Below are 27,359 nucleotides of genomic sequence, written 5' to 3'. Positions count from 1 at the left end.
AAAGCTAGATACTCACTAACGGTGGCCATACATGGTACAATAAAAACGTTGGATTATCCAGTTTTTTCGATCTAAATGATCGAATCGAATGAAAGTTGAAAATATTTTTTTTTCCGATCAAGAAATTCGAACGATTATCCCATGTTTTCGAGAAAAATCAGATCGGACATGCTGGAAAAATCGTTATATTCGATCTAACGGAATAATCGAACTAAATTATCTAATCGAAAAAAAATTAAAAATTGTACCATGTATGACCACCTTTAGCGACACAGGAAGATGGATCACAGCAATGTCCCACGTCAAGCGAGGGTTCCTGATCCTTCTTCCTGACGGTGGGTACACGCAACTGCACAAAGTGGGCACAAATGAGAGTTCAAGTGATCGCAGTACTTTGCAAGGGAGTCATTAAGGATCTTAAAGATACAATCTGCCATGATGGGTGTTGTCGCCGCACATCGGCAAATGTCGTTTAGGTGAGTGTCCGTCTGTACTCACATTTTAGATTGTGGGAAAAAATCGCCGGTTTTGGAAAAATTGTTGAAAAAATTGCACAGTGGGTACGGTCTTTAACCTCCCTGCCGTTATAAAAAATTGCTGCGCACGGCAGGGAGGGTGTTTTTTGGCATTTTTTATTTTTTTTTTAGCATGTAGCTAGCCTAGCGCTAGCTACATGCTTCCCCCCTCCCTGCGGCGTCCCCCCGAATGCGCCGATCGCCGCCGGCGCATTTACCCATCCGGAAATCCCGTTCTGAACGGGATTTCCAGGAGGGCTTCCCCCGTCGCCATGGCGACGGGCGCGATGACGTCACTGACGTCATCGACGTCGTGACGTCAGAGGGAGTCCCGAACCACCCCTCAACGCTGCCTGGCACTGATCGGCCAGGCAGCGCACGGGTCTCGGGGGGGGGGGCACCCTCTGATGCGGCGGGTTGCGGTGAATCGGCGCGGAGCGGCGGCGATCGTAAGTTACACGCAGCTAGCAAAGTGCTAGCTGCGTGTAACAAAAAAAAAATTATGCAAATCGGCCCAGCAGGGCCTGAGGAATCCTCCGCGGCAGGTTACCCCGAGCTGAGCTCGGGATAACCGGCAGGGAGGTTAAGGACTTTCTGTATGTTTCAACACATTTACTCCATTTGTGTCTGCCATTCTTCACCACAGATTAAGAGATCAGGATGGAATCGCCAATCTGCCTTATTGAACACACAGCAAAAGGAAAGTTTGAGGTGAACCCTGAGGCTTTAAACATTCTTTCCAAAATCCAGCAGCCAGTAGTGGTGGTGGCCATTGTTGGCAGTTATGGAACAGGAAAGTCCTACCTGATGAACAAGTTGGCTGGAACTCAGAGAGGTAGGTACTAGATCAGCTCTGAACAAAGTTTACATGTCCCGGGCCGCCGGCTGGGCTGCATTCCTTTCTTTTGAATTTCCCTCCCTTCCTGCAGAGTCGGGAGTGGGGGATAAGAGTGGATTAACACTCACCTAACCTTCGCTTTCAGCAGTGGGTCTCCATGGTCACAGGGCATTACGTGACACGCCACCAGGATGTGCCAATTTGTAATACGTTGGCACGTCCTGAAGGCATTAGATGCGACTGCTATGGAGGTGCAATGCTGGAAGGGGAGATTAGGTGAATCTTAACCCACTCTTATCACCCGCTCGGCAATTTGCATGGAAGGAGGGAGGAGAAGAATCTGGCAGACTGGATTTACAGCGATTGCACGCCAGATTACAGCCCGTGGGCCGTAGTTTACTAGATAGTTATTAGAAAATAATTGATGCATTTTTACATGTTTAAATACACATTTGTATCTCCCTGTGTATCTAAAGGCTTCAAGCTGGGTTCCCCTATTCAGTCTATGACAAAAGGTGTCTGGATGTGGTGTGTCCCTCACCCCATTAAGGAGAAACAGACATTGATACTCTTAGACACAGAAGGGCTGGGGGATGTAGAGAAGGTAAGAATGTGAAATTCCTTAATCAAAGTAGTAAATTATTATGGCAGCTTTCTTTTAGTTTGTGTGTTTGGCTTTGTCTACCAGAATAATGGAATGTTTCATTTTGTGAGCATTTTTGGAAAGGTATCCAACATCGCTATAGTAGAAGACTTTTTAAAGTGAACCTGAGCCAAAGCTTGGGTCAAAAAGGAAATATGTACCTAAGAAGAGGGATCCTATAGAGGTTTCCTGGGTCCTCCTTGCTCTTGTTACTGGTCATCACCGGGACCCTCCAAAAGATCCGGGCTGCACTCCTCTTCAAGCTCGAGCATGGCCGTGCTTTACCCATGTGAGTATGGCCATGCCTGTGCAAGTAGCATGGACCTGATCCCGTATGAGCAGCTCCTGCTTACCGTGCAGGTGTGGTCATACTCACGCAGGCGCAGTACAGCTGTACTCATACTTGAAGAGGAGCGTGGCCCCAATCACATTTCTGACAAGCCCTTCTCAGAAATCTTTGGGAGATCCATGAGCCACATGGGGGACCAGAGGATGCTCTGGGAATCCTCAATAGGATTCAGACGCTTCCCTCTTCTTAGATGTTTCCTTGTTGACCTGAGCTACGGCTTGGGTACACCTAAATTTTAGTCACTTTGTGATCTTCATTAGAAAGAGTGCATTGTATTTTTTTTTCTTGCTTTCTTTTTTCATTTTGTGTTCTGTTTCATCTACTGTTATTGAAGTACTTCAATTAATTTCAAAATGTTAAGCTGTTTATACATATCCACCAAATTTCTTAGTCCCCCAGATACCCTTCTGACTCTCTATTTTCACACACCAACATGTTTTAGTTACTCTTTTAAACACCTCTATCAAGACTTAAATATTTAGGAACCCCACCAAACCTGAGGGACCCAGAGGAAATGAACAACAGATACCACTAAGTGCCTTTTGACAGCACACGGAGAGTAAATATACCAGTCACTTTCACAATGGGTTTGTCCATGACTGGCAACCACTATGCTGCAGCAGTTGGAATCAATTCTAATCCTTTCTCTTTCATCTTCTGGTTGCTTGCTTTTGCAGAAAATGTTCTTCAGGCAATGGTCACTGGCCAAAAACTATCCAGTGCACAGGACATACTAGTGTGTTAAGGTGGGGTAGAAGGCCTCTGAAGTCTATGTTAGGGAAAGTAGATGGAAGTTAAGATGGGTATTTGTAAAAAGGACACTTTCCTCCTATTTGAGACATCTTCCTGTTTGGCACAAAAACACTTAACCTAGCACCACACATATTACATATTTTGTGGGCCACACCTTCTTAAAGTGCACCTGACCCAAGGCAAATTTTCCTAAAGTAAGCACAGAGGTATGTTCATACTGGATCCACATACATGTGTGTGTTGTACATGTATCACCTTGTAACACCCCCCCCCCCATCTCCATAATAACTTCGTAAAAAATGTGACTTTTGGATTTTGGACAGGAAGAGACGGGCTTGCTGCGATGTTCCCTCCTATCGCCCTCCCATTTCCTCCTCTTCTTGGCCTCATAAACTCCCCTTAAGACAAAGGAATGGAATAGGAAACATCACAGCAAGCCTGCCTCTTCTTGTCTGAAAATATGACCAAACGTCAGATTTTTCTAGTAGTTTTCTCTTACTGTGACACAGACTTTTTGGTGCCTCTGACCCCACCTTAATCTGCATCAGGTGTTATTGTTGGTGAGTGACATTTTTGAAAGAATAAGTGAAGTTTGATTTCACGATGACCCACAACAGAAACACTATTAGTGGGCACAGGTACAATTCTTCATGAAAATTGAATTTTTGGACACTACTAAAGCTAAGTACCCACCAGACCATGGAAGATGGATCGGGGAGATACACATCGACAAACGATCCAATTAACAATTATTCCCCAATCCATCTTCCGTGATCGTGAACGTTAGCACAAACGGCAGGCACGGATGGTTTGTTGGATGATCGCGGTATTTAGCGCAAGGGTCAATTGTGATTGTTCCGACCGCACACGATTGGATGCATCATAGCAGTAATTCAAATTGAATAGTTATCGAGCGCAATTGCCCGTTGTTAAAAATAGTTTAACAAACTTTTGTTAAAAGCATTTGGATGATATCGCAAAAGCTTGTTCATCGCGCAAAATTGTCCACATAAAAATCGTTTGGTAGGAACCCAGCTTAAGAAAAATGTAGGGATGGTCAATGAGATGATAATATTTCCAAATTTTATTCAGTTTGGGAAGGAACTAATAAAATGCAGCAGTTATTGCATTTAAATGGCCAATTTCTAAACTGCATGAATTGTCTGCATAAAAATGGAGCAAAATTTGCATCAGCTTGGGAATATTAACATCTCATTGACTTGACTTGGTAAATAATGTGTTATCTATTTATTGGTGAAGAGGCCATTTTGTACATTGGTTTTTGGTGTGTTTTGCAAGATAATAACAACGTCTAAATATCTTTTTGTCTACATAACTTTACTTCTTTTTAGAGGGATTACCAACACAACATAAGAATATTTACTCTGGCTGTCCTTTTGAGCAGCACCCTGGTCTACAACAGCAAAGTGTCCTGCGACCCGCATGCTTTGGATAAATTGAAGTATCCTTTAATTACAAGTTTCAAGATACTGCTATGGTTCCTGAAACACCAGTTTTGCTGAAAGACAAGCAATGCAGTCAGTTCAGATCTAAACAGTGCAAGGATTGATGGCCAGTGGCGTCACTAAGGGGGTGCTGTAAGTGTGGACCGCACCAGGTGTCACCAGCAGAGGGGGTGACACCAAGCTCCAGGCTATGGAACAGTGGACAGGTTAAAGAGACTCTGAAGCGAGAATAAATCTCGCTTTAGAGCTCATAGTTAGCAGGGGCATGTGTGCCCCTGCTAAACCGCCGCTATTGCGCCGCTAAATGGGGGTCCCTTCACCCCCAAACCCACCCCCGCAAGACTTGGTCGCAGACTTGGTCATTCGTGGAGGCAGGGCTAATGGCTGCAGCCCTGCCTCCAGTCGCGTCTATCAGCGGCGCATCGCCGCCTCTCCCCCACCCCTCTCAGTGAAGGAAGAGTGAGAGGGGCGGGGGAGAGGCGGAGATATGCGCTGACAGACGCATGTGGGGCAGGGCTGCGGCGGTTAGCCCTGCCCCAACCAGGAAGCTCTCCCCCCTGCTGCACCGAGGGGATTTGGGGGTGAAGGGACCCCCGTTTAGCGGCGCGATAGCGGCGGTTTAGCAGGGGCACACATGCCCCTGCTACAGGGCCGGGCCAAGGCATAGGCTGGAGAGGCTCCAGCATCAGGGCACAGTGTAGGAGGGGGCGCAGAATTCATTCAGCTGTCATTCCTAATTGTGTTTGAAGCAGAAAGAAATAAGAAAAGGTGATACATGGCAGTGACTGCAAGCCAGATAACTAGATATTAAGGTGTTGGGGAGGTTGTGGGCCCTGTGGCACCTCTTAGTCTAATAGCAATCAGTGTGTGATGGCTGGGGTGGCAGGGATGAGGGGGCGCACTTTGGTGTCTCAGCCTTGGGTGCTAGAGGACCTTGTCCCGGCTCTGCCCTGCTAACTATGAGGTCTGAAGCGAGATTTATTCTCGCTTCAGACTCTCTTTAAGGAACAGTGGAGTAGTGCTATGTAAATATAGACCAGGCTGTTGCCGAATTCCTCTCTCACTTATAGCAAATAGGTCCAGTATAGTCCCTTCCCAACCCCATTCTCAACAAATGTAACAAGTAACAATACTACAAAAAAGTATTATCGTTTTTTGTTTTGCCTGGTGAGGCTGGATGTTCACGGAGTAAGAGAGGGGTGACACCATGAGTTTTTGCACCAACACTAGTGATGCATCTGTTGAAGGCAAATTGTGTTTCACCTTTCTTCTTGTGCTTCTTTTTTTTTGGGGGGGGGGGGGGGATGGGGGGTGCTGAAGTGTAAATTTGGTCACCCAATAATATATTGATTTTTTTAGGAACATGCAATAAAAGTAATTGTTTTACAATATCCGACTCCCCTTCATTTTAACCTGCATAAAATTACAGTAACTGTATATTCTAGACTATACAGCAATTTTTTTAATATTCATGAAATCTAATCTATCCATTTAGCCATATTCTGAACATTATCCATCAATGCCTGTATTTCATTGGGCGGCAAAGGCAGAGCCCTGAAAATTCTGAAAAGCTGCCAATGCATTTTATTGCATAGCTGATGTAGTTTTATATTAACATCTATCTAGTCATCACTTCTCAGCTCTCTCTGCTAGTATAATATTGCTACGCAGGATTCTAGTTTTGCTTTATTTTCTCCATTTTTTGACACACTCTATTTAATTAGCTATTCGTTTTTAGGCCACTGCATACATACAAAATGATTTGAAGCTTAAACTGATTATGTGGCTTGTTTCATTTTATCCAGAGATGTTTGCTGACCCTCACAGAATGAGAAGTAGTAATAGAAGGAATACTAGAGATGGTTTGTTATATTTCCTTATCAACATTCATCAGATTTGCAGCCGGAATCTCAGAAATAATAAAGGATAGAGAACTTTCCAAACATTTCCCTGACTTTTTCTGGGCAGTGAGAGACTGTGATGTAGATCTGAAGGTTGATGGAAGGTCGGTCTCAGAAGGCGAATATCTGAATAGTGTGTTAAACCCTACAGAACGTACGTATTATGAATACACATCATTTATTATATTATTATTATTATTATGGGATACATAATAATACAGACAAAAGAGTATACCAATATACAAAATACAGATTTTGTACAAAATACAAAACTGGTAATTATAGTGACAAAAGTAACACGATGAACAAAATGTATAATGATTTCCAAGACACAAAAGGGGGAAGAGAGCCTTGTCCTATGAGTTTACAATCTCAAAGAATGGGGGGGGGGGAGAGGCTGGGTAGTATACAATAAACATATAGAGGCAGTGTATTTTTAGGATATCTAGTAGGAGTGCACTTGGCCTTAGGTCACAGGGGGAATGGCCTAAGGTATAGTGTAAGCTTTTCGGAAAAAAGTTAGTTTGGACAGAGCGTTTAAAGATATCAAAGGCTGGAGAGTGACGGGTGTGTTGTGGAAGGGCATTCCAGAGGAGGGGTGAAGCACGTGCATAAACTTGTATACATGAATGCGAGGAGGTAATTCTAGAGGACAATAGAAGGTCATGTGCAGATCTGAGATTGCGGTTGGGTTGGTATCTGGAAACTAGTGTGGAGATGTATGGGGGAGAGAGATTGTGGAGAGCTTTGTAGGTTAGGGTTAGGAGTTTGAACTGGATCCTCTGGTTATTGGCAGCCTATGAAGAGCTTGGCAGAGAGGAGCAGCAGAGGAAGAGCGTGAAGAAAGATTAATGTGATGAGTGGCTGAGTTCAGTGCAGAATGAAGTGGGTGCCAGTCTGCTAGTTGGTAGCCCACAAAGTAGTATGTTACAGTAGTCTAGACAAGATATTATAAGAGCATGTTTTAACCTTTTAGTTGATGAATGATACTCCAGCTGCTTGAACTGAAACTTATGAGGAGCTGCTATGCATTCTGGGTCCTTTTTCTCTCTTCTGAAGGACATAGAGGTGTCAAAGTCTCGCGAGACTTAGGGCCTGTACACACTGAAAAACGCAGGCAAAAACGCAAGCGCATGCGTTTTTAAAGTGCCTGTAGTTTTAAAAACGCATGCGCTTTTGCCTGCGTTTTTTGTGCGTTTGCGTTTTTCTTGTAATTGCTGATTGGCTAAAGAATCCTTTGTTTTTTTTCTAGTTTACATTTCAACAGGAATCAGGACATTGCAGAGTCTTCTGGGATACTGACTTCTGAAAAACGCAGGCAAAAACACAAGCGCATGCGGTTTTAATGCGTTTTTCATGCGCTGCGCTTAAAAAAGCGCAGCAGGCACTGCGTTTGCGTTTTTTTAAAAACGCATCGCACCAGTGTGTACAAGTCATCACGATTTTCATTCTTTTTCAAAAGACCTTGCGTTTTTAAAAACGCATGCGTTTTTAAAAACGCAACGCAAGCGCAGCAGTGTGTACAGGCCCTTAGTCCATCGTGTTAATTTATGCTCTGCAGTTCCCTGCATTTCTGGCAACACGCGGACACACTGATGTATGTGGCCTCATTAAACAGCTGTGTGTCTGAGCTCTGCCAGAGACGGAGGGAACTGAAGAGCCTTAAGGTGGCCATTAATGATACAATCCAACAGACGATCGATTGTTTCTGATAAGCATTATTGGTTGTGCCTACTAACTTCTGAAAACCCACTAACCAATTTGATCAGATTCCATTTTCGATTGCCCATGGCATTGTATGCTTAATTGCTGCCTTCAAATGACTTTAAAAGCTTTTCCATGGAAGCAGGGAATTTGGAGTGTCCCCTAGCAGCAGAAGTTTGGGTGCGGTCATAGGTGCCTGTTTAAATAGTGGCCATCGCTGCTACTTAAACAGGCACCTATAGTGGTGGCCAAAATTTTTTGCGGATTATTGGTAGTGGGGTTGTCGGTCAAGGTTAGGCATGTGGAGGTGGTTAAGGTAAGCCATGGGGGGTTTAAGGTAATGTATAATAGAGGGAGGGTTCTGTGTGAGAATAGGGTTAGGATTTGCGGTAGTAAAAAATTGGTAACTTTTACTGATATTGTACTAATGAAAAATATCACTGTAAAGTAGTAAAATTCCGATATTATACTACTGGCCCAAATTTTCCTGCACCTTTATTTCATGCATGCATTTCCATTCCCACTTCTATCTTCTCTCTTAGTATGTTTAACTCTCCTATTTCCCAAAACATAGGGATGAGTGCATGCATTTAGCAGAATTCCAAATTTCGCATCGGAATTTTGCACTTTTGAGTGAAAAGCCAGAATTTGGGATTCATGCAATTCCAACTAGTAAATTCCAAAATGTATGTAGAAATATGTTTAAATATTGTCATGTAACAAAAAGATGAAAGTAAAAAGAACCATGTTTGTGGATTGCTGCCAGCTTACTGATGTCTTAAGGTGGCTGCATACCATACATTTTTCATTTTTCTTTTTCAATTCAAGAACTACAATCAGTTTTTCTAATTGACTGTAATATTTGAAAAATCTGACCACTGTACCACTTACATGTGTTCAATTTTTTCCCAATTATGAAACAAAATGATTGTAAACACTGACAAAATGGCTTAGGTCTATAAATTAAGAAATTGACCCATTGATCTACCCTACGCCATTCAACTTTCATAAAAATTGATCAGAAAAATCCACCACTCCCAAATGACTTATATAGAAAAAAAATGGGAAATTTGATCAGAAAAAAAGCTTTTTGATTTTTCTGACCAACGATCATCTTTATCAAATTGCCATAAAAATTGGATCATTTAATTGTATTATATGCGGTACCTTAACTTCGGATGCTTATGAGGCATCAAAGTGAAAATTCACAATTGATTACAATTATTTAGCAATTTCCTTTGGAATGTTGTGCAAACACTACAATCTTGACCTTCTTCTACATTTCGTGTCCCATTTACAATAGCTGAGAGAACATCAGAAGATGTGGAGTATAATAATCTCAGGAAACGCCTCTGGAAGAATTTCAAAAGCTGGAAATGTTTCGTGTTTGGCTTGCCAGCTGCGAATGTAGAGCATCTTCATGGACTGGATGAAACGCCGGAGGGTAAACTCAATCCTACGTTTGTGGCACAGTGTCAGCGATTCCGTGATCACGTTGTACTGAATGTCAAGCCTAAACTGATACAAAAAAAGGACGAAGTGTCTGGACAGAGTAAGTTCATATATTTCTTTATTGTATAACGCTTTAAGTGCAGCTGTATTTATTTTTAATGAGGGAGGGATAAAAATTAAGTTAAAACAGTGACTGTTAACAAGTATAGGACAATTTCTCTACCAAGGACTGAATTTTTGAAAAATAACCCATGGTGAGCCACAACCATATGGAGAGTATAAGATGCAGGGGAGTAACTACAAATCATGGGGCCCCAAGCAAAACATTGATAGGGCCATTTAATGTTCACAACTCCTCCTTTGCTTCTTCTTGGTGAACCTCACAGCCTGGGGGCCCATCTTACAAGGGCCATAAAACATGTGTGGCCATCAGGATCTTCACACCCATAACGTGTAGCCATAAAAACACCTGATCTGAAGTATCACAGAAAGGGAAGGTTAGTACTTTGGCCCCCTCTCAGAGTTTTTTTTTTGGAAGGGGGGGAGGGGGGGTGAGGGGGGGGGGGGTGTTTTCCCACCTCCCTTTAAAACTTAGTTTGTGTAGGAGGTATGAGTGCTGAGGTATCGGGGCTTAAATATCAGCAGCGTAATCTAATGCAGGGGTCCCCAACCTTTTTGAGCCCGGGGCCCCCTATACCGACCAAACTTTTCTCTGGGGCCCGGGGGAGGGGGGCGGGGATTTGGGGGTCGTGGTTAGTGGCGGCGACAGTCCCCCTCCTGCCTTTTTTCCCCCGATTGTGAGTGTAGTATATACACTCGGCCCCTCAGAAAAACTGCCCAGGGACCACCAAGGGGGCCGCGGCCCCCAGGTTGGGGACCCCTGATCTAATGGACAACTGTGGTAGCAGAACAATTGCAAACACAGTCATGACAAAATAGTGATGATTAAACGCAATGTACAGTTAGAAACAGGGATCTAAGTGATCTGGATAAACATGGATATCTGTGTAGGAAAAAATGAAGGGCGTGTTTTCAATGAAGGACTTAAAAAAAAAGCTCTCTACATCTGTGTGCTAGTAGTAAACATGATTCCTCCCATGCTGCGTGAGGCATTTTTTTCTACACCACATTGGCAGGGTAAGATGATCTTTTTCTCTCTTTTGCTGATCTCTTTTTCTCACTCACTTTTCCTTTGTTTTGTAAAAAAATATACTTCTTATGCTGGGAATACACCATGATTTGCCAGATAGATGGCTTGATAGATAATTTCCGACAGGTTCTCTGATCGATTTTCTCAAACAAGTGGATAGAAATCGATCCAAAAAACAATCGTAAACAATTGTAAAATCGATCAGCCAGTAAATCTGCTGAAAAAATTCATTGCGTTTTCCCTTCATAACAGTTCCTCTTTAACTTTCTTAGTGGAACCATGACCAGACACTTGAGTGCAACACAGTATGCAGAGCTATAGCTTAACATCATGTCTGTACTGCCCTTGTTCACCTTAATGTCATTTTAATTATTGAGGAAGATTTGTTAAGGATGACATTACGGTATGTTTATATAAGGCAAATGGGAAACTCTGATACTCTGCTTTAACCTTCACTTAAAAATCCCCATACAGAGGCTAGGTCTGTCTATAGAGCCCAGCCTCTGTTGATATTTAGATCGCTATTTAGATCGCCCTTAAAGAGGAGCTGTTAGGTATTGGGTCTCAGAGAAAATAAACACATATATCAGTAGCTAAAGATTGGCTGTACTTACATTACATATGCATTTCACTGTCCACGTTTGGATTTCACAGAATTTGTATATAGTATATGCAGAGATAGATGCTCCTGACAGCTCATGGCAGGCTCCATGTTTGTGAAGCCAAATGTGTCGTCATGTCCTGCCTGCTTCTGATCACAGATAAGCTCGTTCTTGAACAACACGGTGTGCAGTGAATATTAATGAGCCATGTGGCTAGGAACAATAGCTGACTCCTGCAGTGTAGTCTGCCCGAGATTTATCAGTGTTATCACGCTGGACTGATTAGAAGCTCCTGTACCGTCTCATTAGCAGCCGAGGGGAGGGCCCCAGAATGCTTTGCAGTTTAGCTGCGGCTTGCGTCTTTATGGGTCTATAACAGACTTAAGATAAGCACACATCAAAGGTAACTGAAATGTTTATCTTCACTAATGGCTTTTGAGCTTCCTTCTAAACTGTTTAACACAGGAGAATAGAGGTTTAAATTAGCTTCTGCAGCCTGACAGTTACTCTTTAAGCTCCCCCTGTGCTCTGCTGCATCGCTCCGGTCCCCGCCCGCGTCCCTTCCCTCCTCGCGGGGAGACTGACGTTACAAAGGTAAATACAGCCCGCGCAGCGCGGCTGTGATTTATGGGGTCTCCCTGAGCGCAGGGGGGATTTAGGGGCGATCTAAATAGCAACAGAGGCTGGGCTCTATAGGCAGAGCCAGCCTCTGTATGGGAATTTCATTGTGAGAACCCCGCCTCGGGTTCTCTTTAAGCTATGCACACCCACCTGATCACTGCCACCTGATTGTTCCATGGGACAATTTTGTAATGATCCCTGTAATGCTCGGTGCATACTATGAGATTTCCTGGCAGATTTACTGTCAGATCGATTATTTCTAACATTTCCAATCTGATGTTCGATCATTTTCCGTTTGATTTCCAATAGAAGTGAATGGAAAACAGTGGGAAATCAATTGGAAAATGATCAGAAATCGATCAAAAAGTTGGAAATAATCGATCTGACAGTAAATCTGCCAGAAAATCTCATAATGTGTACCTAGCATAAAGACACAATGTTTGCCCAATTTCCATTGAGATTAACTCATTCAGCCCTATGGAAGGCTTCTTGGGGTGCCGTAGTTGAGCAAGAACATTAACAAGCAGTTCTGTGTCTTAACATTCTGCGTAGAGCCAGATCATTCATAAGGCACATCTAGGCAGCTGCCTTGGGACTGGAGAGAGTCAAGGGGCCCAGTGGTTGCAAGTTACCAACAAATCTAACTAAAAAAGTCAAGTGGCCATCAACGCTAGGCAAAAAGTTCTATTTTGCCTACGGCTCCATTTCACCTTAATCCCTTTCTGTTGTATGTAAGCAAGAGCTTACGTTGATAGAGAGAATCAATACTGTTAATCATGCAAATGTGAAATTATTTTTCAATCAAACTATGCTGACTTGTTAGGTTTGTTTAAATATCTAGTCAAGCCTTCCAGAATATTCTTGTTATTTATTCAGGATTGGGCGAGTTGGCAAAAATGTACACTGAAGCCATAAACTCTTCTAACTCTATCTGTGTGGAGGAGGTAGTGATGTCCCTGTCTGAAAAAGAAAACAATATGGCCCTTCAAGAAGCGACCCAGTACTATGAGGAGAAGATGAAGGAGGCCATGTTGTCCATTGTAACATCTAATGACTTTGAGTACCACCACACAGAGATCCACGACCAAGCTCAGCAAATATTTTATAGAAGATCCTTCATGGATGAAGATCAGGTGTTCCATGAACAATTTTTGGTGAGATTTGGTGTTAAAGGACAGCTGGAGGTGTTATATAAAATTATTTTCCTATTTAAAATGGTCTGAAAATCAGCATTTCCTCTTTGTTCTAAAATATTAATTACAGCCTTAAACCTACTACCACAACAAAAAAAAAATAATAAAAAAAAATAAAAATAGCAGAATGGTATTTAAACAGTTAAACACAGCACTTTGTTCTTCAATGGAAAGCTCCGTCAACTTACGATCTGCATCCTAAGAGGTGATAACATTCTCTTTTGTGTACATTGCTCTGTTGTTCCAATTTGTTCCAGCCAGCCATGTGCTGAAATGGAACTGTACTGAGCTGACAAGCAGAGACATATGAGAAGTTATCACTCTATAGCTCAGGGATGTCAAACCCGTCCTTCGAGGGTTGAGGTCCTCACACATTTTTGACACAGCTCAAATGAATTGATGGGTCTGAATCAGGAAAGGTGTGGTCCATTAGGTAGAACATATTCTTCTATCTATACAGACAATATTACTTGTGCACAAAAGCAAATATGGTAACTGAATGGGTAATAAAAAGTAATAAAAAGTAGGAAAACACATTTTTATTGTGTTATAATGTTATGGCAGAGTTTTATACCACTTTAAATCAGTTTTTGAGTATTGTATTTATTTTCCTTCAGCTATATAAACTTTCTAGATTTTCATTATCTGAAATGATTGTTCACGACCTCCTGTAAGTACAGATGACCCCTTTCCTGGTTGGCTTCTCTCCAGCAATCCACCAAGATGGATCCCACTTGCTATAGTAGTTTTTAAACCAAGCTGCAGTGGGACAACGACAACGTTCCCCTCCCCTCTACACAGGACAGAATCATGAGTCAAATATGAATATTCACTTTAATGGATATTACTCTCAGAACCCCCCCCCCCCCCAAAAAAAAAATCACTGTTTTTTATTAGTGTATCGATCACCAGTATCAATTGTAAGTGTTCCAGATTATAAATTAGAGGTGATAGGAACTTCATAAAATGATTTAAAAAAATGTCAAATTTCTCTTTCGGTTAGAAAAATACATACAGGTTGAGAGATGAGTTTTCTACAAACCTTAAGAAGACGTTGGATGTACGGGAAGCTCCTCCTAAAAAGCATGGTAAGGTCGTCAAGAAAGGTTTAGATGAGGATGAGTATCTTACTCCTCGACAAACAACATACAAGACTGACCTGAAAGAGAAGGAACCAAAATATATTTGGAAAGATGAAGAAAGTGTAACGGTTAGTGAACTTAGTATATTGTTCTGCAAACAAGACATCTGCATTCTCTAAGGGCTTGTTCACATCTACGGCATTTTTGCTGTTTTTTAAAATCGCCCTAAAAACTCTTGTGCAATGAATTCCTATGAGAGAGTTCACATCTGAGCGGTTTGTTTCCGATTTGCTCAACAAAGCGCTGCTTGTACCATTTTTAGGGCGATTTTACTACAATGGAAGGTATAAGAAAACACTCACAAAATCGCTTTGAGTGGTCATTGCATTCGCGCAGAAAGATTTACGTCTGCACGATCACGAGGGTTGTCACTCGGTAGTGCGCGCATTACCACATGACAACCCTCGTGAGCGCACGAACGTAAATCTTTCCAAGCGGAAACCTTCACGCGCATCACATTGCGTGCTAAATGCATAGCACAGTCGTGCTATGCATTAGCACGGCTTTGTGAATCATTGTAATTGTATTTATTCATTTCTGGGTCAAAGAGTTCACTTCCTGACTTGTATCAGGAAGTGAAAAAACAAATCGCTCTGCAAAAGTGCTTTGAAAGGTGCTTTATACAAAATTACAATGTGTAGGTAAGCGCCGGGAGGGGGGAAAAAGAAAGACACAAAAAATTGAAAATCGCTGGCATCAGTGATTTCGAATTTTAGATGTGAACAAAGCCTAAGAGTCACCAATCAAGCTTTATGTTCAGAAGTGACATGTTAATACTGAATGTTGCTCCTAGCTGAAACATTTATTAGCTATTAGTTTTGCTGTTCAAATCTGAGTTCCCTATTTCAGAAGCTCGGTTTATGCCGCACAACACACTTCAGAACTTCAGGCAGTAGAGAGGGGCAGGAGGAGGTCACTGACGTGTGGTCCACATCCTGCTTCACAATACTCTGTTGGTACCTCCTAGTTCTGACTAGGAAGGAGGAAGCATTGGAGTCATGTGAAGCACAGAGTAGACACACCCATGTGACCTTCCACGGCCCCTCTCTACTACTTAAGGTTCTGAAGTGTTCAAACTAAAAGAGCGCTGGTGAATTTATTCTAAAAAACTTTATTTGTCTATGTATATACACACATCTCATTTAAGAAAATTTAAAACAGTATAGATTGCTCAGCCACTACCCCACATGCAAACCACACTACACATCCATACGTGGGAGTTATGCGGTGTTCAAAAAATAAAATGAAAAATATGCAAAAAATATATAAAAATATATATGCATGCACATATGTGCCAGCTTATATAGATCCTGTAGATATAGATCAAGTTGAGTCCTCTGTCACTTTTCCAAAAATATGTAGACAACTATGCATGTGAAGAGGGACAATACACTATCAGCTTATGATATGGATATCAGTATCTCTTCAAATTGTAAGCATCAGTTCCTCAAAAATGCTCCATATTACTCACTCCTTCCAAATGGCAATACAGTCTCGCATCCTGGCCTACCACCTCCGCTGGCATACAGAATGTGGTCGCAGCTGTGCGTACAACGGGACCAGCCCGATACCTTACGGACAGGCGATGTTCCTCCGTGCGTTCTTCCGGGTGTGACGTCACTAACCCGGCATTTTATTTTTTGAACACCGCATAACTCCCACGTATGGATGTGTAGTGTGGTTTGCATGTGGGGTAGTGGCTGAGCAATCTATACTGTTTTAAATTTTCTTAAATGAGATGTGTGTATATACATAGACAAATAAAGTTTTTTAGAATAAATTCACCAGCGCTCTTTTAGTTTGAATATATTGTGTCTAAATTTACCAGGGGGTCAGGGGGCCTACCATCGCCGCGATGTTCGGGTGTTCGCGCCGAACTCCGAACATAATGGAAGTCAATGGGGACCCGAACTTTCGTGCTTTGTAAAGCTTCCTTACATGCTACATACCCCAAATTAGCAGGGTATGTGCACCTTGGGAGTGGGTACAAGAGGGAAAAAAAACATTTGAAAAAGAGCTTATAGTTTTTGAGAAAATTGATTGTAAAGTTTCAAAGGAAAAACTGTCTTTTAAATGTGGAAAATGTCATGTTTCTTTGCACAGGTAACATGCTTTTTTTCGCCATGCAGTCATAAATGTAATACAGAGAAGAGGTTCCACGAAAAGGGACCGGTAACGCTAACCCAGCACCAGCAGCAGCAGACGTGATGGAACAGGAGGAGGCGCAGGAGGAGAAGGCCACGCTTTGTGAGACACAACAACCCAGGCCTTGCATGAGGACAAGAAGCGTGCGGATAGCATGCTTTGTACCGCCATGCAGTCATAAATGTAATAAAGATAAGTGGTTCAATAAACAGGGACCACGCGGCAACGCTAACCCAGCAGCAGCAGACGTGATGGAACAGGAGGAGGTGCAGGAGGAGAAGGCCACGCTTTGTGAGACACAACAACCCAGGCCTTGCATGAGGACAAGAAGCGTGCGGATAGCATGCTTTGTACCGCCATGCAGTCATAAATGTAATAAAGATAAGTGGTTCAATAAACAGGGACCACGCGGCAACGCTAACCCAGCAGCAGCAGACGTGATGGAACAGGAGGAGGCGCAGGAGGAGAAGGCCACGCTTTGTGAGACACAACAACCCAGGCCTTGCATGAGGACAAGAAGCGTGCGGATAGCATGCTTTGTACCGCCATGCAGTCATAAATGTAATAAAGATAAGTGGTTCAATAAACAGGGACCACGCGGCAACGCTAACCCAGCAGCAGCAGACGTGATGGAACAGGAGGAGGCGCAGGAGGAGAAGGCCACGCTTTGTGAGACACAACAACCCAGGCCTTGCATGAGGACAAGAAGCGTGCGGATATAGCAGCAATGCTTTTTGCCGCCATGTAGTCATAAATGTAATACAGATGAGAGGTTCAATAAACAGGGACCGGAAACGCTACACCATCCCAGATGTTCATTGGTCATGTTACTTGGTTGGGGTCCTGGAGTGTTGCGTAGTCATTTCCAATCCAGGATTGATTCATTTTAATTTGAGTCAGACGATCTGCATTTTCTGTGGAGAGGCGGATACGCCGATCTGTGACGATGCCTCCGGCAGCACTGAAACAGCGTTCCGACATAACGCTGGCTGCCGGGCAAGCCAGCACCTCTATTGCGTACATTGCCAGTTCGTGCCAGGTGTCTAGCTTCGATACCCAATAGTTGAAGGGTGCAGATGGATTGTTCGACACAGCTACGTCTTCTGACATGTAGTCCTTGACCATCTTCTCCAGGCGATCGGTGTTGGAGGTGGATCTGCACGCTTGCTGTTCAGTGGGCTGCTGCTGCATGGGTGTCAGAAAATTTTCCCACTCCAAGGACACTGCCGATACCATTCCCTTTTGGGCACTAGCTGCGGCTTGCGTTGTTTGCTGCCCTTCTGGTCGTCTTGGGTTTGCGGAAGTTAGTCTGTCGGCGTACAACTGGCTAGAGGAGGGGGAGGATGTCAATCTCCTCTCTAAAGTCTCCACAAGGGCCTGCTGGTATTCTTCCATTTTGACCTGTCTGACTCTTTCTTCAAGCAGTTTTGGAACATTGTGTTTGTACCGTGGATCCAGAAGGGTATAAACCCAGTAATTGGTGTTGTCCAGAATGCGCACAATGCGTGGGTCACGTTCAATGCAGTCTAGCATGAATTGAGCCATGTGTGCCAGAGTCCTACCAGAATCCTCATCATCCTCTTGTGAGCGTTGTGATAGTTGTTGTGATGCATCATAGTCGTCACCTTCCTCCTGGTCTGCTTCTGCTGACCATTCGCGCTGAATTGTGGAAGTCCAACGTGCACCGCTCTGGCCCTCGTCAATGGTGGCATGAAATTCCTGCTCCAACTCCAGCTGTTCCTCCTCCTCTTCTTCGTCATAGCTGCTGGGGCCAGCGTTCCCTGAGGCGGATGGCCTGATGTTGGTACCATCACGCTGATCGTTTTCTCCTTCAGATTCCCCCAGTTGCATCATGACAGCTGTTTCCTTGATTTTCAACATTGACCTCTTCAGTAAACACAGCAGTGGTATGGTAATGCTGACTGAAGAGTTGTCACTGCTCACAAGCAACGTGGATTGCTCAAAATTTTCGGAGGACTTGGCAGAGGTCCAACATGTTGGCCCAATCAGATCCACAGAAGCTTGGCAGCTGTCCGGATGCGCCTCGGTACTGCGCCGTCATGTACTGGACCACTGCACTCTTCTGCTCACAAAAGCGGGCTAGCATGTGCAGCGTAGAATTCCAGCGCGTAGGGACATCACACAGCAAGCGATGGTGGGGGAGATTGAAGCGCTCCTGCATCTTGGCGAGTGCCCCCGAAGCAGTACTGGAATTTCTACAATGTTTGGCCACTCGACGCACCTTCAACAGAAGATCGGCCACGCCTGGGTATGTCCTCAGGAACCGCTGAACTACTAGGTTCATCACGTGCGCCAGGCAAGGGATGTGTGTCAGCTTAGCCAACCTTAAAGCGCGAATGAGATTACTCCCATTATCACACACAACCATGCCCGGTTTCAGGTCCAGCGGTGCCAGCCACAAATCCGTCTGTTCCTTTATTCCCTTCCAAATTTCCTCCCCTGTGTGCTGCTTATCCCCAAGGCAGATCAGCTTCAGCAACGCTTGCTGACGCATGCCAACAGCTGTGCTGCACTGCTTCCACGATCCTACTGCTGCTGGGTTAGCGTTTCCGGATGAGGTACAGCTTTGAGATGCGTTGGAGGAGAAGGAGTCAGAGAGGTAGGTGCTGCTGTTGTTATCCAGTGGGAGGGACGGCGGTGCAGCTGTTTGCGGCATGGGCAACACCCGCGCCGTAGCAGGTGAGGAATCGCTGCCAGGCTCCACAAGGTTCACCCAGTGCGCGGTAAGGGAGATGTATCGACCCTGGCCGAACGCACTCGTCCAGGTGTCAGTGGTGAGGTGAACCTTGCAGGCAACGGCATTCTTAAAGCTTCGGGTTATTTTGCTGACCACGTGCTCATGCAACTCAGGCACTGCAGAGCGCGCAAAGTGGTAGCGGCTGGGAACCACGTAACGTGGGATGGCAACTGACATCATGCCCTTGAAGCTGTTTGTCTCCAGAATCAGAATCAGAATCAGAATCAGAATCAGCTTTATTCGCCAAGTGCAACAAGTGCTGCACCCGGAATTATTTGTGGACACATGGCAGACATGGATGGTAGTGCGTGTTGACAGCATCAGTAGTAGCTACATAGGAATGCAACAATATAACAGCGACAATATAGGAATACAAAGTAGTAATACAAAAGTTAACAACGACAATAGAACAGCATTGATAATAACAATAACAAAAACATAACAAAAACATAGTGTGGATGAACAGCCCCATTGTGTAAGAGTAGTGTGATACGATTGTAACACGTGGAACAGTGGAACCGTATGGACCACAGGCATGCACTCTTACTCTCATTCGTTGAGTAGGAGAACTGCCTGGGGGAAAAAGGTGTTCCTGTGCCTGGTGGTTTTGGTGGGGATGGTTCTGTAGCGGCGGCCTGAGGGCAGGGGGTCGAAGAAGCGACTGCCAGGGTGGGATTTGTCGTCAGTAATCCTGTTGGCCCTGGACCTCATTCTGGATGTGTGGAGGAGGTCAAGGGGAGGCAGAGGTGACCCGATGATCTTCTCAGCAGTGCTGATTACCCTCTGAAGTTTGTGCTTGTCTTTTGTGTTTGCCCCCGAGTACCAGACAATGATGGAGGAGCAGAGGACAGACTCAATGGTGGCCGTGTAGAAGCTAGTCATTAGCTCCCGCGACATTCCAAACTTCCTCAGCTGCCTCAGGAAGAACAGTCTCTGCTGGGCTTTTTTTTGAGTTACGGAGGTGTTCACATCCCACCTTAAGTTCTCAGTGATGGTGGTGCCAAGGAAGCGTGCGCTGTGTACTCTGGAGACCTCAGTGCCCTCAATGTAGACTGGGCGGGGAGATGGGGCATTCCTTCTGAAGTCCACAGCATATGGCAGCATTTCGCAGGCCAGAAGCTTGGCTATGCTGGCTGTTACTGCCACGGCCCGGGGGTCATTTGCTGGCAATTTCCTCTTGCGCTCAAACATCTCCGACACAGACAACTGAACCGTAGCGCTGCACACGGAAGGGCTGTTGGTTGTTGTGTTTGATGAAGACTGGGAGACCTCAAGAGCACTACTCCGGAAAGTGACAGTGTCAGCGTCGTCTGATGTTTGTGAATGTTGTGAACCACGCAATGGCTGGGCTACTGCTGCTGCTGAGGCGGGTCTGGTGGTGAGTCTGGTGAACCCAAGGGAGGCAGTGTTGCCGGTACCCTGTCCTGCCGCGTTTGCCCACAGAGTGGGATGTTTGGATAGCATGTGGCGGCTCATGCTGGTGGTGGAGAGGTTGTTAATACTTTTCCCCCTGCTCAGGCGGGTCTTGCACACCTTGCAAATCGCCATGGTAACATCCTCAGTGCAGTCTTTAAAGAAAGCCCAGACTTTGGAGCACCTGCCTTGCTGGCGATTTCTGTTTGCTCCTCTTTTGCCTCTCACTTGAACTTCCACGCTTGTGGTGCCTGAAATTGCGCGCCGCCTACCTTGTGGCACAAGGCGAACTCGTGCAGCAGTGGGTTCTTCAACAGACTCATCTGTGCTGCTGCTACGACGGCGATGTTCTCGTTCACAAACAAAATCTGGGTCTCTGTCCACATTGTCCATACCCTCCTCTTCCATCTCCTGAAACTCGTCATATGTCATTGTGGGGGGCCGCTGCCGTGGAGTAGAGCTCCCCAGAACAACCTCTGCGCAGCTCACTCCAACGTCGTCTTCCAGATCTTGTCGGCCGACCTCCTGCAATTGCAACCCCTCCTGCCCAACTTGCTCTGGGATTTGGGTTTCCGAGTCCTCCTCAGACTCGCCTTGTATTTCAGTGCGCGGTGCATTTCCCACAGTTAATGGTTGTGAATCCAGGCACAACATTTCTGGCTGTTCCTCCATTGACCTTTGAAAGGTGGAAGTTTGTTGGGCTGGGAATAGCTCCTGCGAATACCCCATTGTGTCCTGAGGTAATTCATCGGACTGGTTATCTGGCAGTTGTGTGCGTGGTGTCGCTGCCGGTTGTGTCAGCTTTGTGCCCACTGGCTCCTTGTAACTGGCTGAGGACTCGGACCTCGTGCGTGATGTGCTGGTGCTGCTTAACCCACTGCTGGACGCTTGAGAGGTCATCCAAGTAATTATCTGGTCCTGTTCTTTTGGATTTGTGAGGGTTGTTGTCCTGGACAACATGGGCGGTATTGAGTGGGTTTTCTTGGGTGCTCCCCTGTGGCCTGTACGTGAACCGTCAGGGGAAACACCTCTTCCCTTGCCCCTCCCTCTTTCACCGGATTTCTTCCTCATTTCACTTATCCTTACAGTACACGCTGACTGGCAGCAGTACAGTGGCAGTACAGAAATGCTATACAGTACCACTATTCCCAGCAGCGACACAGAGCACAATGCTATACAGTGGCGGGTGAGCGGTGTACCACTATTCCCAGCAGCGACACAGAGCACAATGCTATACAGTGGCGGGTGAGCGGTGTACCACTATTCCCAGCAGCGACACAGAGCACAATGCTATACAGTGGCGGGTGAGCGGTGTACCACTATTCCCAGCAGCGACACAGAGCACAATGCTATACAGTGGCGGGTGAGCGGTGTACCACTATTCCCAGAAGCGACACCGAGCACAATGCTATACAGGGGCGGGTGAGCGGTGTACCACTATTCCCAGCAGCGACACAGAGCACAATGCTATACAGTGGCGGGTGAGCGGTGTACCACTATTCCCAGCAGCGACACAGAGCACAATGCTATACAGTGGCGGGTGAGCGGTGTACCACTATTCCCAGCAGCGACACAGAGCACAATGCTATACAGTGGCGGGTGAGCAGTGTACCACTATTCCCAGCAGCGACACAGAGCACAATGCTATACAGTGGCGGGTGAGCGGTGTACCACTATTCCCAGCAGCGACACAGAGCACAATGCTATACAGTGGCGGGTGAGCGGTGTACTACTATTCCCAGCAGACACAGAGTGGCAGTAAACAGAATGCTATATAGTGTGGCTGAGCGAGCGGTGTACTACTATTCCCAGCAGACACAGAACAGTAAACAGAATGCTATATAGTGTGGCTGAGCGAGGTACACATAGTGGCAGTAAACAGAATGCTATATAGTGTGGCTGAGTGAGCGGTGTACTACTATTCCCAGCAGACACAGAACAGTAAACAGAATGCTATATAGTGTGGCTGAGCGGTGTATCACTATTCCCAGCAGCAACACACAGCACAATGCTATACAGTGGCGGGTGAGCGGTGTACTACTATTCCCCAGCAGCGACACAGAGCACAATGCTATACAGTGGCGGGTGAGCGGTGTACCACTATTCCCAGCAGCGACACAGAGCACAATGCTATACAGTGGCGGGTGAGCGGTGTACCACTATTCCCAGCAGCGACACAGAGCACAATGCTATACAGTGGCGGGTGAGCGGTGTACTACTATTCCCAGCAGACACAGAGTGGCAGTAAACAGAATGCTATATAGTGTGGCTGAGCGAGCGGTGTACTACTATTCCCAGCAGACACAGAACAGTAAACAGAATGCTATATAGTGTGGCTGAGCGAGCGGTGTACTACTATTCCCAGCAGACACAGAACAGTGAACAGAATGCTATATAGTGTGGCTGAGCGGTGTACCACTATTCCCAGCAGCGACACACAGCACAATGCTCTACAGTGGCGGGTGAGCGGTGTACCACTATTCCCAGCAGCGACACAGAGCACAATGCTATACAGTGGCGGGTGAGCGGTGTACCACTATTCCCAGCAGCGACACAGAGCACAATGCTATACAGTGGCGGGTGAGCGGTGTACCACTATTCCCAGCAGCGACACAGAGCACAATGCTATACAGTGGCGGGTGAGCGGTGTACTACTATTCCCAGAAGACACAGAGTGGCAGTAAACAGAATGCTATATAGTGTGGCTGAGCGAGGTACACAGAGTGGCAGTAAACAGAATGCTATATATTGTGGCTGAGCAAGCGGTGTACTACTCTTCCCAGCAGACACAGAACAGTAAACAGAATGCTATATAGTGTGGCTGAGCGAGGTACACAGAGTGGCAGTAAACAGAATGCTATATAGTGTGGCTGAGCGAGCGGTGTACTACTATTCCCAGCAGACACAGAACAGTAAACAGAATGCTATATAGTGTGGCTGAGCGAGGTACACAGAGTGGCAGTAAACAGAATGCTGAGCGAGCGGTGTACTACTATTCCCAGCAGCGACACAATGACTGGGGGGACCCTGGCTAGCGTGGCTGGAGCACGAACTACCCTGCCTGCCTACCCAAAGCTAAACCCACAGACAAATGGCGGAAATATGACGTGGTTCGGGTATTTATTTACCCGAACCACGTGACAGTTCGGCCAATCAGAGCGCGTTCGGGTCCGAACCACGTGACCCGTTCGGCCAATCACAGCGCTAGCCGAACGTTCGAGGAACGTTCGGCCATGCGCTCTTAGTTCGGCCATGTGGCCGAACGGTTTGGCCGAACACCATAAGGTGTTCGGCCGAACTCGAACATCACCCGAACAGGGTGATGTTCTGCAGAACCCGAACAGTGGCGAACACTGTTCGCCCAACACTACCTTAGTGGGGTATACAGTGAAGAACACTTAGGCCTGGGGCCACTAGAGTGCATTCAGCTGTGTTTTGAAATTGTCAATGATTGCCGGTAATTCCAAAAGCATTACACAAATGAAAGTGGTTTGAGGTGAACCCAAAGGAGTGATTGCATTTAGGCCAACTTGAAATCACGGGACCTAAAGCATTTTTGGAGTGTTTGTGTCCCAATGCAAAGCATGGCAATGCTGCAGTGATTTTGTGAGTAGAGATCCTGTTTGAAATAAAGTTTTAACTGCCTTTCAGGTTTCTAATCATTCCCCGTGCTCCGTGCAAGCCGGATTCTAGCACATAGCCCCTTCCCCTTAAAGAAAAGGTAATTGGTGCACCTCAATTTTGAGATAGAGAATGGACCTTTTCTGCAAGGGATGGGGCTACGCACTAGAAGTTGATGAACAAAGATCTCTGGAAGGGAGAGACCCAGCAGGTAGTTAAAACTTTATTTAAACCCAGATTTAAAAAAATGCAAATTGGAAGTCCATTTCAATTCCCGACAGTAGATATTACAGCGCTTCAAATCACCCAAAAATCGCACTGGAAAATGCTGCCAAAATGCTACAGATAGCACTAGTGCAATGGCAAATGCTCCCTGGTTCAAGGCTACTTTCACACTGGGGCGTTGCATCACACATCCAGCAATAGCAGGATCTCCATGCATTGGAGGGGGAAAGTCATATTTCGGGTAACACATGCTATGCAATGCTTTTTGCAACTGAAGTACCAAAAAGTAGGTAAATATAGTAATATTAAACTTATCGTTAGCATTTTTTTTTTTGCTGGTTGCTTAAAAAGTATGTTATTGAGAGTTGATATTTGATAGTGAAAATAACTAACTCATGAGGAAAGTTAATTGAATAGAGGTCAAGGAGAGATAATTTATAAGCTGAAAGCAGATTTGTAAAACTTTTCACAAAACGACCACATCTTTGAGATACTTCACAAACCTGTAGGTGAATACAAACTTGGTTAACAATAAAAACCGTTGTAAAAACAAATGGAAAATAATACAGCTTAACCCAACCCTACTCTCACACAGAACCCTCCCCTGGTGGTGCCTAAAACTAACCACTACCCTGGTGGTGCCTAACCCTAACCACCCCTCCCCCATGGTGCCTAACCCTTATCCTCCCAGTGGTGCCTAACCCTAACCACCCCCCCCCAGGTGGTGCCTAACCCTAACCACCCCCTGGTGGTGCCTAACCCTAACCCCCCTGTGGTGCCTAACCCTAACCACCCCCCTGGTGGTACCTTACCCTAACCACTACCTCTGCAGAAACATCCTTTTACACATAGAAACGATAATATTGTTAATAACATAAAAAATGTACATACAAACAAAATAATATTATAAAAACTCTAATGTTACAAGCTTCTAAAATGATAAATGATAACATACTTAACTTTAATGTTCTAATGTTGTTAACGATATTAATCGCGGTGCCCTTTTTTTCTGCTTTTTCCGCTGTATTAACAATAATTGCATTAGAGCGCTCTTTTTGTCCACCCTCAGCCGGCGCTCTTTTTTCCTGCTACCACACACGCATCCAGCATCATTTCATTATGGAACAGCAGGACAAGTGCATTTTTTTTATCTCTGAAACGCCTTCCAAGCTTGAAGGCTGGGTTCCCGCTACAAGTAATGCACAATGGTGCGTCTACAGTGTATCCTGAGTGGATATGCTGTGCCCCACCCTGTTCCCACTCAACATTGCACATTCGTTCTGCATGTGTTCCACTTCCGCTGTCACTGCTGTTCAGTCCCCGCCACTGTTTGGCTCCTGCGCCGCTGCTTCACCATTGCTCAGTTCCACTGCTCGGGACACTTGGCCATTCCATAGACCGGAGTCTCAGCAGAAGCAGGCTCCCATTGAATTTGGATTCTCATTAGTCCACCACTTGGTGAACCAATGAGAATTCTCCCTGTTGCCAAGTAGCATTCCTATTTTTTGTTTTTTGTTTTTTTTGTAATCCATTGGGAGCCTGCTTCTGCCCTGGTTCCGATCGACAGTATATACTGGCCGAGTGTCCCGGCTGTGGAACTCATCTCAAAACAGAGCAGAGGACCCAAGATGACACAAGACAGGTGAGTAGAGCAGGAATGGCGATAAATATAGTGAGAATGGACACTGTTTGTTCTCCTAGGCTTGCATTGATTCTGTTAGCAACCACTTCATCCCACAATCCAGGAAAAATGGTGCAGGTTCCAATTTTGCTTTTCTCTTACTGCAACTGATCAAAAGGATCCATTGCAGACTGACAAGTGTGCAAGGATCCTATGAATAACATTGGATCCATGCGCATGTCAGTTTTTTTGATACGAAAGCTGTTCGTTTCTTGTCCTTGTAGGAACGGGGGCCAAAATTATGACTTAACCACCCTGGCGTTCTATTGATTGCGCCAGGGTGGCTGCGCAGCACTATTTTTTTAATTTATTTTTTGTTAAATCATGTAGCTAGCCTAGCGCTAGCTACATGATAGCCGCTGAACAGTGGCATCCCCTCGCCCCTTCCGCAAACAGGAAATCCCGTTCAGAACGGGATTTCCTGTTTGGCTTACCCCATCGCCATGGCAACGATCGTGATGACGTCACCGACGTCATCAACGTCGTGACGTCAGAGGGAGTCCCGATCCACCCCTCATCGCTGCCTGGCACTGATTGGCCAGGCTGCGCAGGGGTCTCGGGGGGGGGGGGGGCCTGTTACGCGTCGGATCGGTGGCGAGCGGCGGCAATTGCGTCCAACATACAGCTAGCAAAGTGCTAGCTGCGTGTTTAAAAAAGAAAAATGTGAAAACCGGCCCAGCAGGGCCTGAGAAATTCGCCAAGGTTTAACCATGAGTTAATACAGATCAAAAGGGAGATAGTTAAAGAGAGGTAATTAGAGATAAAACAGATAAGGTAAGATTAGTCATGTGCAGTGTTGTGTGTAGAGTCCTTTTCGCTTCGAAAATGTTATTTTGAATTTCAATAAAATATTTGCGAAAATACATTGTATTTTCCCAACATGAAAAAATTGTGAAAAATGCACAAAAAAAAAAAAAAAAAAAAAAAAAAAGAGAATCTTTATTTTTTAGTGCAAAAAAATCATGAAATTGCAAAATCATTTCTTTTAGCACTAAAATTTGCCAAAAATCACAAAATTATTTCAAAATGATTTTTAATGGCAATTTCGCTCAAAAGTTGAATTTTACATTATTTTGGCAAAAAAGTAATGCAAAAAGAATATTGGCATGTTCGCTCATCACTGGTCATGTGATCTGTATTGTGAAATGCGAATCAACCACGCTGAGACTTATTGAGGTAATGGGAAA

The 27,359-nt window shown here is 45.1% G+C and overlaps 2 protein-coding genes across 2 annotated transcripts in view; both read left to right on the top strand.

Moving 5' to 3' along the window:
* Positions 1-1,175: 1,175 nt before the first annotated feature.
* LOC137525980 (guanylate-binding protein 3-like) lies at positions 1,176-13,031 on the top strand (the record flags this gene model as incomplete). Its single annotated transcript, XM_068247191.1, has 6 exons — positions 1,176-1,350; positions 1,830-1,957; positions 4,451-4,560; positions 6,459-6,619; positions 9,473-9,721; positions 12,871-13,031. Coding segments are annotated over exons 1-6 (984 nt in total), but the record flags the coding sequence as incomplete, so codon positions are not given.
* Positions 13,032-13,034: 3 nt separating this feature from the next.
* LOC137525979 (guanylate-binding protein 1-like) overlaps positions 13,035-27,359 on the top strand; it is a 98,611-nt gene continuing 84,286 nt past the window's right edge. The window contains exons 1-2 of the mRNA XM_068247190.1: positions 13,035-13,148; positions 14,191-14,397. Of these exons, the coding sequence (XP_068103291.1) occupies positions 13,113-13,148; positions 14,191-14,397 (243 nt within the window). The 5' untranslated portion in view covers positions 13,035-13,112. The remainder of the gene's footprint in view (positions 13,149-14,190; positions 14,398-27,359) is intronic.

The sequence above is a fragment of the Hyperolius riggenbachi genome, chromosome 7 (genome assembly GCF_040937935.1).
Source record: "Hyperolius riggenbachi isolate aHypRig1 chromosome 7, aHypRig1.pri, whole genome shotgun sequence".
Taxonomy (NCBI): domain Eukaryota; kingdom Metazoa; phylum Chordata; class Amphibia; order Anura; family Hyperoliidae; genus Hyperolius; species Hyperolius riggenbachi.
This window is presented reverse-complemented; position numbering and strand designations above follow the sequence as displayed.